Source organism: Spermophilus citellus, assembly GCF_964194105.1.
Source record: "Spermophilus citellus genome assembly, chromosome: 1".
NCBI lineage: Eukaryota > Metazoa > Chordata > Mammalia > Rodentia > Sciuridae > Spermophilus > Spermophilus citellus.
Window position 1 is genome coordinate 23986637 of NC_138182.1, and position 15432 is coordinate 24002068.

The following is a 15432-nucleotide window of genomic DNA, read 5'->3' on the forward strand; positions in this document are numbered from 1 at the left end:
GAAAGCTATCAGCAAAACAAAAGTTTCAGTAAGTAGGTTAAAAACAACACAGTCACTGTATTTGCTGTACCCAAATGAGCAGGCAGTATATTACTGTCCTGCTTCTGGGCCTTGCAGCGGACAGACTATAATGACATGGCCAAGCACAGTGAAATCAAAATTATTTTATTCTCCTGTAACCTCATTCACAAATGACACATTGTGCATTTTCAGGAATTCATTGGGAGAGTATTAGGTACTTTCCAATGTAAACTTCTATCAAGTGGGCCACAACTCAAGGGGTTCCTCAACCTAAAGAACCAGAATGTTCTTCAAAGCAAGTATTTTAAGAAATGGGTCAAAGAGTTTTATTCATGCAGAGTGAGCGAAGACTAGTAATTCCACTGATAACCATCGTGCCTGCTCAAACTGAAGGCAATATAAACTCAACTACTGTCACTTTGTTCAACCCACCTCCCACTTTTTTAGACAGATGATGGAACATTTCCCATCCTGATCAACCTACATTCTCCCTACAGTCCATTGTAGTATTCTACACTCAACTATTTTAAAGAATAAAGGGAAGCATGATGTAGAACTGATCTAAGTCTTGTGAACAGAAAATATGGGCCCAGATACCCACTCTGCAATACCAATGACCTTGGGTGTGTCCCCCAATCTTGGCTGCTTCATCTGGGAAGAAGCGTAAGGTTTTCTGGCACAGCCTTCTAGCCAGTCAAGAAGGACCAATGGCATCAGTATGACACTTCATTTCTTAGCCATATCAGCACCTCTCAGTGTTCACCAACCAGAAAGCTCTTCCTGGTACATGGTATATGCCTCTCTGCCCTTTCCAATGCTGCCCAATTCAGGAATAGAAGCAAACCATCCCCCAGGATGGTAACTCTTGAAATGTTGTATGTGCAAACGTGTCACACCCCCCACTACCTTAAGTTTCCCTTGACCTTTCCTTAAGTGGTTCCATTTTGTGACAACTCTCTTGTAACAGCACAACTCTGATTGACCGGCAGTGACTATAGAAACGTGGAGAACTCCAGGTGAGTTTTAACCCAAGAAGCCGATTGCAATTCCCTGTGAGCTTTTGAAAACAAGATTCCTCATCTCCAGTAAATCAAAATCTTTGGGGATGGCAGTCAGTAACTGAAACATTTTACCAATCATTCAGATTTAAGAACGGCTCATAAAATTAGTGGGGCAGGACTATTTTTCTTGATCTTAAAGGACAGTTCTGCTTATTGAACACAAGCAGAAGGTATGTGAACTTTTTTCCACTAAGTTTTCTACCATATCACACAGAAAATCACTGACAATGGGTGAGGAAATGTTTAAAAAGGAACCCATATTACGGTGAATTATAATAAATGGGTAAAATGTACAAGAGCATAGGACTGTCTTCTAGGAATCAGAACTCTACAGTGGCTGCCAACTGAGGATTCCTACAAAGAATTTGGAGCTTTTTGTTGGGAAAAATTAGTTTGAAGCAGGCTTATAAATTGAAATTCTATTATCAAACAGAAACAATCATAAGTTAATATTTTCAAATTCTCATTATACTTAGTATTGCCAATCCCTTTGACTATTTTTAACTTCCAGATTCCCTTTATGGGCTTAGCAATCTGTGCCTCTCTTAAGTATCAATGACACTGTCCTAACCCACATTTCCTACCTATTATGTTGGTTGTGTATATGCTAATTTATACAGCTGATTTTTCCTTTGACTCCCTTTCAGATGATAAATTCCTCAAGAGCAAAAACTGTGCCTCAAATTTATTAATAATGAGCTAGAGTAAGCATATAAGTATTAGTTATCAAGTAAAAATCTTCTGACAGTTTCATATTCTTCCAAAAAGCTACAGGGGAAATACTTCCTAACTCATTCTATGAGGCCAGCATTACTCTGATAACAAACATAAAGACACTAAAAGGAAACCACAGCCCAAGATCCCTGATCAATAGTGATGGAAAAATTATCAACAAAATACTAGCAAACCAAATTCACCAACCTACTAAAAAATTATACATGGCAATAAAGTGGGATTTATTCTAGGAATGGAAGGATGGTTCAGCAGGTCACATCATTATACACAATGATATAACGATGGGGGGGATGATCATCTCAGCTGATACAGAAAGGACATTTGACAAGATTCAAAACCTTTTCTCAATAAAAACACACAAACTGGGATAGGAGGAAACATCTTTAACGTCATAAAAGCCATGTGTTGAAAAACACATAGCTAACATCACACTCAGTGGTGAAAGACTGAAAGCTTCTCCTCTAAAAACAAGAACAAAACAAGAAAATCACATCACTATTTCTATTCAGTGTAATATAGGAAATTCTAGCAAGAGCAATTAGGCAAGAAAATAAAATAAAAGGCATCCAAATCAGAAAAAAAAAAAAAAAGAAATATCTGTCTGCACATAACAGAGCTTATGTTTGGAAAACCCTAAAGATTTTACACACACACACACACACACACACACACACTCATGGGAAAAGGCAAAAAAAAAAAAAAACCTGTTACAGCTAATAAATTCCACAAAGTTGCAGGATACAAAATCAATACATGAAAATCAGTTATAGTTGTATAGACTAACAATGAACAATCAAAAAAATTAACAATCCAATTTACACTAGCATCAAAAAATAACAAAACAATGTGGATGAAAAAAGTAATAAAACACTTAAGAATAAATTTAACCAAGGAAGTAAAAGTCTTGTACACTAAACCCTACAAAACATTGCTGAAAGAACTATAAAGAAAATATAAATAAATGAAGACATCCAGTGTTCAACGGGCTGGAAGATTTAATGTGTTCAGATGACTACCCAAAGCAATCTAGAGATTCAATGCAATCCCTACCAAAGACCTGGAAATGAGCTTATTAAACTCTTAGGGAAAATAGGGCACAATCTTCATGACATTGAATTGGGTACTTACTTATAAGCTCTGACCTCAAAATCCTAGAAAGATCAAATTGGACTGCATCAAAATTTAAAATTTTTGTTCATTAAAGGATGCTATTTATGAAGAGACTAAAAATACAACTCTCAAAATTGGAGAAAATGCTTTTAAACTTTGTAGCTGAAAAGTACAAAATACTCATACAGCCCATTTCTTCAATACTACATAAATAGTCAATAGGCACAAGAAAAGATACGCAATATTACTAGACAGATCACAGTGAGATCACATCACTCACACCTGATAGGATGGCAATTCATCAAACAAACAGAAATAACAAGTGTTAGGATGTGGAGAAACTGGAATGCGGATGCACTGCTGTAGAAACGTAAAACGGTACAACAGTATGGTTGTTCCTCAAAAAGTTAAAGGTGCAATTCCACATAGGCTGCAATTCCTAGGTATATGCCTAGAACTGATATGAGAGGTTCAGACAGCTACTGGCAATACCAATGGTTACAGCACTTATTAGTCACAGTTGGCAGACGGTAGAAACAACCAGTGAAAACAACTCAAATATTGTCAAGGGATAAATGAATAGACAAAATATATGGTATACAGAGACAATGAGATATTATTCAAGCTTAAATAGGAAATTCTGGAACATGCTACAACATAAACCTTGAAAATATTATGCTAACAAGCCATCCACAAGACAAATATTGCATAATTCCACCTTTATGAGGTAGCCAAAACAATCAAATTCACAAATACACATGGTAAAATGCAGGTTACCAGACGCTTGGAGGATTGGGAAGAATGAAGAATTACTGCTTAATGGGTATAGTTCCTATTTGTGAAGATGAAGAGTTCTGGGAATGCAGTGGTGAAAGATGTGCAACATGGTGTCTGTACTCTCATTTAATTGTACAATTAAAAATGGTTAAAATGGTGCCAGGTGCAGTGGTGCACACCTGTAATCCCAAAGGCTCAGGGGACTGAAGCAGGAGGATCAAAACCAGCCTCAGAAAAAGGGAAGTGCTAAGCAACTCAGTGAGACCCTGTTTCAAAATGCAGAAAAGAGTTGGGGATGTGGCTCAGTGGTAAAACACCCCTGGGTCAATCCCTGGTACAAAAAAAGGAAAAAAAAAATCCTTCAACAACGCTAGCTAGGGCTAAAAACTTGGGCACTGAACTTAATTTAGTACCCAGTTTCCCAGTTGAGTGACTTTGAAAAAATGAGTACTTCTGAAGAGCCATAGATTCTTCTTTTGTAAAATGAGGATATCACTTCCTCAGAGATATTGCTGTTGAGATTAACATCCAAAGAAGTCCAATGCCAAGTATGGCCACTCACATAAGTAACTCAAAAATAATGGGTTACTTCAGCAGCTCTGGAATCACTCCTCCACAGGGCGGGGGTGGGGTGAGGGACAGTATATGAACAAGAAGAGGTGGAAAAACCTTAAAATGTTAACAAAGGAACCTGAAAAACGCATGGGGGATGGGCAGTCTTGGCTTTTCACCAGTCCATAAAGAACTCTTGGATACACTGGACTTCATTTACTATAGGTTCAATGTGAAATATGACAAAAAGAGAATGTCATCTTGGGTCCTGACGGAGAGTCTAGTTCTCGTGTTGCTGTGTTTATTCTAAGAACATTCTTGGAGATCTGAATAAACAGGAGGGCTTTCAGAACAGGGCTCCCAAGAATGAGGTGAACACCCTACAATATGAAGGTCAGTCGAGAACACAGGGTGCTCCGAGAAAATGAAGGATGAACTACAAAATGGCAACATAAGTAAAAAATCCAAGTTATTAAAAAGTGAAAAGGACAGGTTGAACAGATTTTATAGAACAATCACTACACTGTTAGGAGGAGGAGTATAAGTGATGACCTATAAGGTATTTATTGTCTAAGAAATACGATTCTAAATATAAAAATTTAAATTTGGGATTTTTCAAAAGACATGCCAAAATAAATGCAAGGATTATAGTTTCAATCTAGAGTGTCCCCCAAAAGTCCAAGTGTTGAAGGCACGGTGACCAGCCTGTGCGGCTACTGGGAGGTGGTGAATTTAAGGAGGTGGAGGCTGGTGGGAGGGAGGAAGCTGTGTTGTTGGGGGCATGCTGGTGATGGAGATATTGGAACTGGCCCCTTACCCTCCATTTTTTTGCTTCCTGGCTGCCACCAGGTAAGCAGCTCTTCTAGCACATATTGTGCCATCATGGTCTGGTATTTTGTCATACAACAGAAAGATGACCAGCTTAATTAAACACAGGCACATACAGAACATTGTTTTACATACACACGATGCTGTTCCTAGGAAAAATCTCTTCGGATAACAAAAAAGTAATAATTTTTGTAAAAGGAGTATCACAACTTCCAAAGTGTGTATTTCTAATTTGCAAAAATATATTTCAGGCAAAAAGGAAAAAACACACTTAAAAACCCACAAGCACAAATAAACCAACTTTAATAGATATTATTTTGTATTTATATAGCGCCTTCTTCAAGAACCTTAAATGCTTTACAGACATTATCTCTAATTAATCCCCACAACAACCCTGTGAGGTAGGTATTACTCCCATTTTACAAGACAGGGAGACTGAAGCACAAAGAGGTTAAGTGACTTGCCCAAGGTCACACAGTTATGTTCACTGAAGAACCAGGATCCAAGCGCCTTAGCCTCCCAGCTCCTAGCCAAACACCTCATGAGACAATCTTTAATGAAAGTCATCTTTAAAGAAAGTATCAAGGGTAGTATGTTATGAAATGAGGTCTTTCTACTGCCATCAAGGAAAGAAAAAAAAACCCTACACTGATGGTTAGAGGCCACAAGACCCATATATAGTACATTTCCTTCCCTTTTCCTAAAGCCTTCTGGTTCCTGTCTTAAAAGTACTTCTAAAAGTAAAATTTCTAAGACATAAACCATGTGACTTGGAAGTGGGACTTAATTTAGAATATTTTCTTTTAGTTATAATTTATAGAAATTTTTATTCCAATATACAAAATATGGGATAGCTATCCCAACAAACATGTACATAGTTATATAGCAATTCGCCCCATTTACAGCTTGAACCTGCCCCTCATTTTAATCACAGCCAACCAACAAACTCAAATTGCTTTCTAGGTGGGTCACTTTTCTTACTTACTATATATATCTTTATTCTTTCTCCCCCCAATCTTAACCCTAAATGTTTTTGAAGTATACTGAGTTTCTGATAAGCTTCAAAACATTTTACTTAGATCCAGCTGCACCAAGAATAAAAAGTAAATTTAGAACCATCACCCCACACTCCCTCCCCTGACAAATCATACTATGAAAAACGGTGTAAATGTGAAAAAAAGTATGTGACTACCATGGAACCCAACACAAATGCTAGACCTTGCTACTATAAAATTTAGCTTGGTTTTTCCTGCCTTTTTTTTTTTTTTAAATAATCCAAAGACACAAAAGCAAACACGACACAATATTTCGATGCTGTACCTTTATGCAAATGACTTCATCTATCTTTCTCACACATGTTGTGTCCTAGCTGGTGGTAAAACTAACTCTGCTTCACTTTACCTTTTTTCTCTGTACAGAAAAACTGCAAAAGTACAGTTTTAAGTCCCAAGAGAATTTGGTTTAAGCCCAAAATATAAGCACTTCCACTGCTCAGACTTTCCTCACATTCTTGGTTGTGATTCTCTGTGCAGTGTCAGTAGACCAGGCAGGCTATATATATAATTTGTATAAAACTACTCCAGCCAGGGTAAGGCATTAGAAACTGCATCTTAAAAACGAATTTGTCAAAATATTGATATTTAGTATGAATACTAAATATTAAATATCATAGTTTTCTTCCAGCATATCTGTCTAAGCAACCCAATTAGCTAAGTGACCCTGTTAAAGATCTGTTTATGGGATGAATAGGTGAAGTCATTTCCTGAGCTAAAAGATACAGATAATAACTGTTAAAATAGCAGCACAAAAACCACTCTCTCTTTTGTTGTTTGTTTTTCCATAGTCAACAATTTTAGTAAAATAACTTTAAAAAATTTAGAGAATTTTAAAAAAATTTATGGCTGAAAAGAATTAAATTTTAAAAAATCAAATGCCCAATTACTATTATTTTGAATATAATTTTCAATTGTTTCCTGCAGTTACATTTAGCCACTGTAAGACAACTTACCGATGCATGGGAAAATGCCAACTGCAATGGTTTACATACATTTTACATTACATTTATTACTTCTGAAAATCCTCAATAGAATGATTGTAAACAAATTTTCATTTCTGAAGACTCAGATTTGTAAGGTTGTGGGGAGGGGACTTGTTTTTTGGATTACGGGTCTATTTCTTCAAAATGTAATCTTGAAAAGGATTTTAGCTACTATCCAGGCTTCTAGGGTTACAATGAATATATCACTTCTTTCCAAGTTAAAAGATAAGACATTTGAAAATAATGTAACTGCAATGACATGAATTTTTCCCAAGTGTGGCTCAACTTGGAACATTAAAATATTCCAAGAACTCTGAAGACTGGTATATCACCACTGCACCAGAATTGCTTTTATCATTCCAAGAACTACAGGGAATTTTTAAGTTGTTGTTGATTTTTTTTTGTTTTTTGTTTAATTTTGTTTTGTTTTTTAGTGAAATTAAAGCAGAATAAAATAACTGACTTATAAACTATGACCAAAGAATAAATATTTAGCCAGAGATATCAGTTCCTCCTGAAAAAGAATATTTACCTTTTCTAACTGCAATTTTTCCAAGATATCTTAGTGATTTCAGATAAAATTTTAAATTCACTTTAAAAATAGAAACAAACTAAAGGGCTACTTAAGCTGACACAACTAATAAAAATATGCTAAAATTTACTGACAGAATCATGGGCACTTCATACGATACTTAAAGACTCTACCAGTTTTAAGTAAAATAAATAAGGAAAAAATTATAATTACAAAGCCAGTCTTTCCCCTTGGGGAAACAAAAAGCCACTTTTGACCAATTGTTCCCTACATATACATATACTGTATATTATTATAAGCTTCTTTAGAGAAGCAAAACATATTTGTCTTCCTGACACTGGATTCTAGTATCTGTTAGTTTTTTTTTTTTTTTATATCAGGAAGGCAACTGCAAGTGTTGGGCCCAAAAGTACTTCTGGTTTATGCTTGAAAAGACCATGGAATATGCTTCTAAACATACCAAACACAGGCATGTGTGCAGTGTGTTCAGTATCCTCTCCTTAAGTCATCAGTACAATCTAGCACAGATTCCAATTCTTTCTACCGCACCCCCAAGGAATTCAAATCTTTATTGGTGCATTAATAAAGAGAAAATGCATATCAACAACTGGAAGGCTGTTTTACAAGAGGAGCTGGTATCTCTGATTTCATTTCCTTGTTGTATGGAACTGCACAGACAGCATGATACCTGAGCAAATAAATCAACTACCATGATAGGAAGGGCTTGTTAATCCAGAGTCTTTGCTTTATTGTGTGCAAAGTGTGCTACTGCCCCCTGAGCTTCCTGCATTTCTCTTTTCTTGAAAAATCAGTGCTTGATCCTTTCCAAAATAACTAGAGAAGAAATGAGGCAGAAAGTTATCTCTTCATCACGGTTCCCCCTCAGTCCCGAGACTGATAGAAAAGGATGTAACCAGACTCAGAGTTCTTTGAGATATCTGATGTCAACCCGTAGAATTCTTCAATAGCTTGTGCATCTATTTTCTGTAAGGTAAAAATGAAAACATCAGGACATAAAAAAGCTCTGGACAACCAGAATGGCTCAAATTAACAAGACTAATAATATCAAGTATTGGTGAAAATGGAGGCAAATGGAATTCTCTCACATGGCTAGTGGGAAAGTAAAATTAGTATAGCCACTTTGGAAAAATGTTTAGCAACATTTATGAAGCTGAATATGCAACTACCCTTTTATTCTGCAATTATACCTCTAGGTTTCGGTTGAATCATATAAAACACACTATTGTCAATCATTTTGGACTTAAAAAATGGTATTTTCCAATGATCTGACCAAATATAAATCCAAGAAAAGTTGAGTATATATTGTCCAAAAAAGGATTTGTGCAAGAATATTTAAAGCACTTTTGCTCAATAATAGTTAATAATGACAAAAGGCCAAATTTCTCACTTGGTGTATTCATATAATAGAAAAGATCAAAGCAATGGAAAAGAACTACTACTACCACTATAGGCAACAATGGAACCGAATTGCACAATATATTAATATTATATTAATAAGTGAAAAGGGTCAATTACAAAAGTAAGACTGTATAAATACATTTATACTCAAATAGTCAAAATTAACTTTTTTGGCCACGTAAGCTCCAGGCTTGAACATTATGAATTTAAAAAGTAGGAATCAGCTTACAATCTAAAGACCTGGACATTTATCTAATATTCATCATCAGCCATATGTGATTGAGAAATGTGAAGAGTAAAATATACACATAACTTTTTAAAAAATTATAAAAATAAGAAACTACTTACTTCTACAATGTCGTCATCAAACAACAACCAAAAATCATGACTCTTAACTATTGCAATATAATGGCCTCGATTGGGACCACTAAAACAAATGGAAAAAGAAAGAAAAGTTAATTTGGTATGAATTAACTTCACTGATATTACTTTCATAACCTAAATTTCAGGTTCTATAGAGAAACTAGAAAAGATATCTATTATCTGTTCTTTCTAAAACAAACCTACACTGGTTTTAAATGCCATCCAATTTTAAAATCAAACCATCAGTATAAGTTTTCCAAAACCAAGGGGAAAAATGATGAGTATCCTATTTTTAAAAATTATTAAAGGGAATTGTGGGCAGTCATTGAAAACTGTGTGTTCCAAATCCAAGTTTTCATCACATGATCCTCTTTAGTCTAGAATTTTTGAGTTATAAATTTAAAAAAAACAAAAAACGAAAAACAACCCAAAACTTCTCTCCTCCTACTTCATGCAGAGAATACATGTATACCATGTTGTGTTGGAAAGGTGCATGAGTAAAAAAGACTGTACACTAAATTAGCCAGTGATAAATACTCACACTGGTAAATCAGAAAAGTGAACAAGATTATTTCCAAAGTTATTTTAAATGTTTTTCATAACCATTAACAAAATGAACACCATATCAATTCACCTGAGAAATTATTTATTTTGTAAAATCTATTTAGGCAGCATCATTTTACCAAGAACCACTACTACACACATGCACACGTGCGCACACACACCCCACACACACACACGCACACGTGCACGCTCGCACACACACACATAACCCCAAAACTGACAGACTTTAAAGTTAAGACATAGTGCCCTTAAAGTAATAATATAAAAGGCAATAGTTTAATATAACAAAGTTTTAAGGAAAAATGTAAAACTCCATTTTAAAGTAAGTAAACTTGTCTTATAAAGAATAAAGAACGTCTAAAAGCTCTCCATTAGAATCATCCATGAACATCCTGAACGTGTCTGCTCTATTCACTATATGGCTTCAGAACTGCAATTACCTTCCACAGTGAACCACAACAGCAACAAGGTCGTACATTCTGTCAGGATTGGTTGCATCACCTGAAGTGTTAAACAGACGGAGTTCTAGAGGAAAAACTACCCGGTAAGAAAGTTTTGTGTATCGATGAAGTTGATCCATATATTTAAATCTCTTCAGGTGTAGAGCTAGAATCATAGGCAGTTTTTTAACTTTCATCCTATTTTTAAAATAAAGATGAAAAATACAGTTTCACAAGAGACATCCACCATGTTCATATCAAACTTTATGATTTCGACTTTACAGATAATAGTCCAGCACTGCACAGTTTTACATATTTCTACCAATTATTTTTATATTGGAAAACCGCAGTGTCACCATCACCAATCATGTAACAATTTGGTACAACATTCAATATGGCTCGGAAACAGGGAATGACACCAGTCCTTCATTGAGAAATCTGTTTTTCAAACACAGACCCCATATAAAAAGACTAAATAAATGAAAATAATGCCTAGGAGCAGTGGTGGAAAAACATGTTCCTTGAAGCTGCCAATTACAATGGACTGAGTGTAGATTGAAACCCATGTGTTCTATCAATCTAGTTAAAGCAAGGACAGACTGACAATAGGAGACTGAAACAAGAGAAGTATTAAATTAAAGATCACTGAACTAGGGGTATATGCCAGAGTTAAGAAATAGCTCCATATCAAGAATGACAATGACATATATCCTAGAAAGGGAATAAAATAACCTGGAAATTTAGGACTTTAGTTTTTAAGTGTAAAACCAGGCTTACCTTTACATTTTAATGATCCTTGCTATGAGCACTAATGCTGTTTCTCCCCTGAGACTGTCTTGGCATGTCATCTACAACAGTCTATTCTAGATTCTAAGGCCAGCTCTAGAGTTAAGCTCTCTAGCACAAATGACTGTACTCCTCACTACTCTATCAACTCTTTATAAATGTCAAGATTACATGGTAAAAAAACTTATGGTTCATTCTCTTTTTCTAAGATCTGAACTCCTGGCATACAGAAACCTTTTCTTTCATTTTTATTTCTCTATGACCTAACAACATGTCTAGCACATGATAGATACTTGCCTATTTTTTTTCATTTTTTAATTTTAGTTGTAGATAGACACAATACTTTTATTTTTTTTATTTATTTTTATGTGGTGCTGCGGATCAAACCCAGCTACAACCCCAGCCCCTATACTTGCCTAATGTTGCAGAACTCAATTTGATATGGGTTCAGTGGAGCAAACTTTTAAATTTCATAATTTAAAATGAAATTATGTCATTGCCTCTAATGAAGGGGAAAATAATTTCATAAAAATACATTAAATCTGCATTCTACAAATTTTAAATATGGTAGGCAACTTATTATTCCAAAAATATTTACTGTTTTTTTTTTTAAAGAGAGAGTGAGAGAGAGAGGGGGACAGAGAGAGAGAGAGAATTTTAATATTATTTGTTTTTTCTTAGTTCTCGGCGGACACAACATCTTCGTTTGTATGTGGTGCTGAGGATCGAACCCGGGCCACATGCACGCTTAGGCGAGCGCGCTACCGCTTGAGCCACATCCCCAGCCCAATATTTACTGTTTAATCTTGCCTGTTTTTAAAAAAAGGACAAAAATCACACCTAGGCATTCCTTGAAAACAATCTAGTAATGTGAATAAATAGCCTTTATGAACTTGTCTCAGAAATCTCATTTCTTTAATATAAATTGAATGTCATCTCAAATATAGCACTTATGAGAAAGTCTATTTCTAGAATAATATGAAAAATTCTAACTATTCAGCAACAAGAAATGTTGAAATAAATTACAAAACAAACATCAGAGAATATCATACAACTTCAGTCAATGACCATGAAAGTTTCTAAGGGGGAAAATAGTTTTTAAGTAAAAGAATATAAAGGCATAACATTTACATAAAATAATCCTTCAGACTTGTGATTAAAACAATTTAGAATTGCTAAAACAAAATCTTTACAGAATTACTAAGTACCCTTTGAAAATTTCCAATGGAGTATAGATGCAGAAGAATTTTCTTCACATAAAATAAATGTCAGTGTTAATTGATGGTGATCAGTAAAGACCAGGAAGCTCAGCTGGTAGAGTGCTTGCCTTGCTCGCACAGGCCCTGGGTTCAATCCTCAGCACCACAAAAGAGAGAGGGGGAGAGAGAGAGAGAGAGAGAGAGAGAGAGAGAGAGAGAGAGAGAGAGAGAGATATTAAAGAATGGAGGCGGGGGAATCCAAAAGAAAAAAAAAAATCTAAACGATAACATATGTTTGATCAGACAACACATGAAGGCTATGAATATTATTTGGCAGAGTTCCTCTCAGAGAAGAACTATCAACTCTTACCAAGAAACCAAACATCCAAAGAGATAAACATTAGATTGTCACATTATTATTATATTAATATATTATCACATATTATATAATGATATTAATATATTATCACATATTTAGGGAGTCATATTTTTAAAATGAAGACAGAATAGCTAATAAAATTTCCCTCATACTAAATGGTTCTGGAAGAAAAATGGAAAAGCATTTGGATATACATACATTAGGAATGTGAAATTTATTATCCTGCAGCAGAAGAAAAAAAGAAGTTATTTTTTGTTCAAAACCAATTCCATCAAGACACCAAATAATTGACAGGATTCTTGTTTCCCCCCATTCAAATTTGAATGGAAAGAGGTTACACATCAGGGCACATTTGATCACTGCCTCTGTTTTCAAGAAGACTGTCTCAGAATGTAACATTTTTTAGAACTATGGGTGTAGCTTGGTGGTAAAGCACTTGCCCTAGGTTCATTCCCCCAAACCCAAAGCAAAGCAAAAAAGAAATAATGTAAGAACAACTTTTTTTTTCTTTTTACTATTTATAATTTATAATCTGCAAACTGACTTACAAATAAATTTTCTATTTAAATTGGTTCCTTCTAAAAAGATTATTTACCACCACATAATTATTTAAAATTTCTATGAACAATTTATAAAGTTACCCCTTTTCTTGCTTTTACATCTTTAAAATAATGTGATTCAGTTTGTACTCCAATAGATATTTAATCTTTCCTGATAATATCTAATTATAATTTAAAATTATATTTAAAAAAAAGAAGAGTAGAAGAATGGAAAAAGATACACCAGGTAAACATTAATAATATGCTGGTTATTCTGATATCAGAAATGCAGACTTCAAGACAAGGAATATTACCAGAGACAAAGAAGGATGCTTAAAAAAAATGAGGGTCAATTAACTCAAAGGACATAATCTTAAAAATTATAATTAATGTCAAAACATCAAAATTTTATAGAAGAAACAGACAAATACATATAATCAGAATTGAAAAGATAAAACCTTCATAGAACTAAATATTGGGGCTGGGGATGTGGCTCAAGCGGTAGTGCGCTCGCCTGGCAAGCGTGCGGCCCGGGTTCGATCCTCAGCACCACATACAAACAAAGATGTTGTGTCCACCGATAACTGAAAAATAAATAGTAAAATTCTCTCTCTCCCCCTCTCTCACTCTCTCTTAAAAAAAAAAAAACTATCTGTTGAAAATAAAAAGCATTTAACAGGCTGCTCTCACTTACAAAAAATCAGTGTACACAGGGAAGACATTAACTCCTAATTATGGATTTAACTGACATTTATGGAACACTATCCCAAATGGCAAAACACATATTCTTCTCAAATACAATTAGGACATTCACCAAGCTAATGGACAATAAAAGCCATCTCAATAAATGTCAGAAGATTGACATCACAGAGTATGTCCTGATAAAAACAAACAAAAATTTAGAAAATACTCCAAATATGCAAACAAAGCAATACACATCTAAATAAACCATGGGACAAACAGAAAATCACAAGGGAAATTGGAGTATTTTGAAATGGACAACAATAAAAATACAATTTCCTCTCTATTTTAGGTCATATTCCCCCCAAAGCAGATCCAGAGACAAAGGAACATGCCTGTGACTTATTAATTATGCTAGTGCTCCCTGGGGAGGGAAGGAAGGTGAGGAAGAGTTCAGTCCCAGGCAAAAATCCCAGAGAGGGCAGCTTCCACTCAGTTCTACAGGGAACTACTATGAATTTCACCTCAGATTTCTCCCAAGCACAGCAAGGCGGCTAGGCTTTCACACCCTCTCAGCACCTGTCAGTCACCCATCAAGGACTCTGAATGCTGAAAAGAAATTACCAGAATTCCCCCCAAATTCCCTTCTCCATCAGCCCCAGGGGTGTGAGGCAGTATATTGTGCGGTTCTGATCTTCAAAGAGGAAGGATTAGATAAGGAAGCACTCCAAAGCACTGGGAGACCAAATAAGGGGAACTCCTTAAGAAAGGAGCCTATTTGCAAATACATTCTGGAAAAGGCTACCTTATAAAACCTAAATTTCTTTTATTCTGTAAGTCTCCTCAGGAGTCTACAATATAAAAGCAAATTTTATTCTATAACAAATTCATTTCATCAGTAATATTTATTTTGTGGTGTTCTAACATTTCCAGAAACCATTTTTCAGTGTTCTCAGGTTGAACCTTTTTGAGTGACACAGTACTTCGAGTGCATACTTTTATTGTGGTAAAAAAAAGTAACATAAGGTGTATCATCGTAACTATTTAAGTGTACAGTAAGTACCACAGTACTAACTATATGAACATTAGTGGCACAACATATTTCTAGGACTTTTTTATTTTCAAACACTAAACAACTATTCCCTTTCCTCCTCCCTAGCCCCTGGCAACCACGACTCTATTTTCTAAGACTTTGACTACTTTTGATACCATGTAAGGGAAAATACAGTACTTGTAGTTTTGTGACTGGCTTGTTTCACTTAGCATGTCTTCAAGGTTCATCCATGCTATGGCATATAACACAAGATTTCTTGCTTTTATAAGGCTGAATATTGTCTGTTATATGTATATACCACATTTTCTTTATCCATTCATCTGGGGAGGGACCCTTGGGTTCCTTTCTCCTTTT

General features: G+C 35.1%; 1 protein-coding gene across 5 annotated transcripts in view; it reads right to left on the reverse strand.

Annotated features, from left to right (window-relative positions):
* Nucleotides 1-5370: 5370 nt before the first annotated feature.
* Nucleotides 5371-15432, reverse strand: part of USP12 (ubiquitin specific peptidase 12) — a 92101-nt gene continuing 82039 nt past the window's right edge. For all 5 annotated transcript variants that reach the window (XM_081307380.1, XM_081307379.1, XM_081307378.1 and 2 more), the window contains 3 exons: nt 10441-10638; nt 9422-9500; nt 5371-8638 (listed from right to left, as the gene is read on the reverse strand). In XM_081307380.1, the coding sequence (XP_081163506.1) occupies nt 8537-8638; nt 9422-9500; nt 10441-10638 (379 nt within the window). In that variant the 3' untranslated portion in view covers nt 5371-8536. The remainder of the gene's footprint in view (nt 8639-9421; nt 9501-10440; nt 10639-15432) is intronic.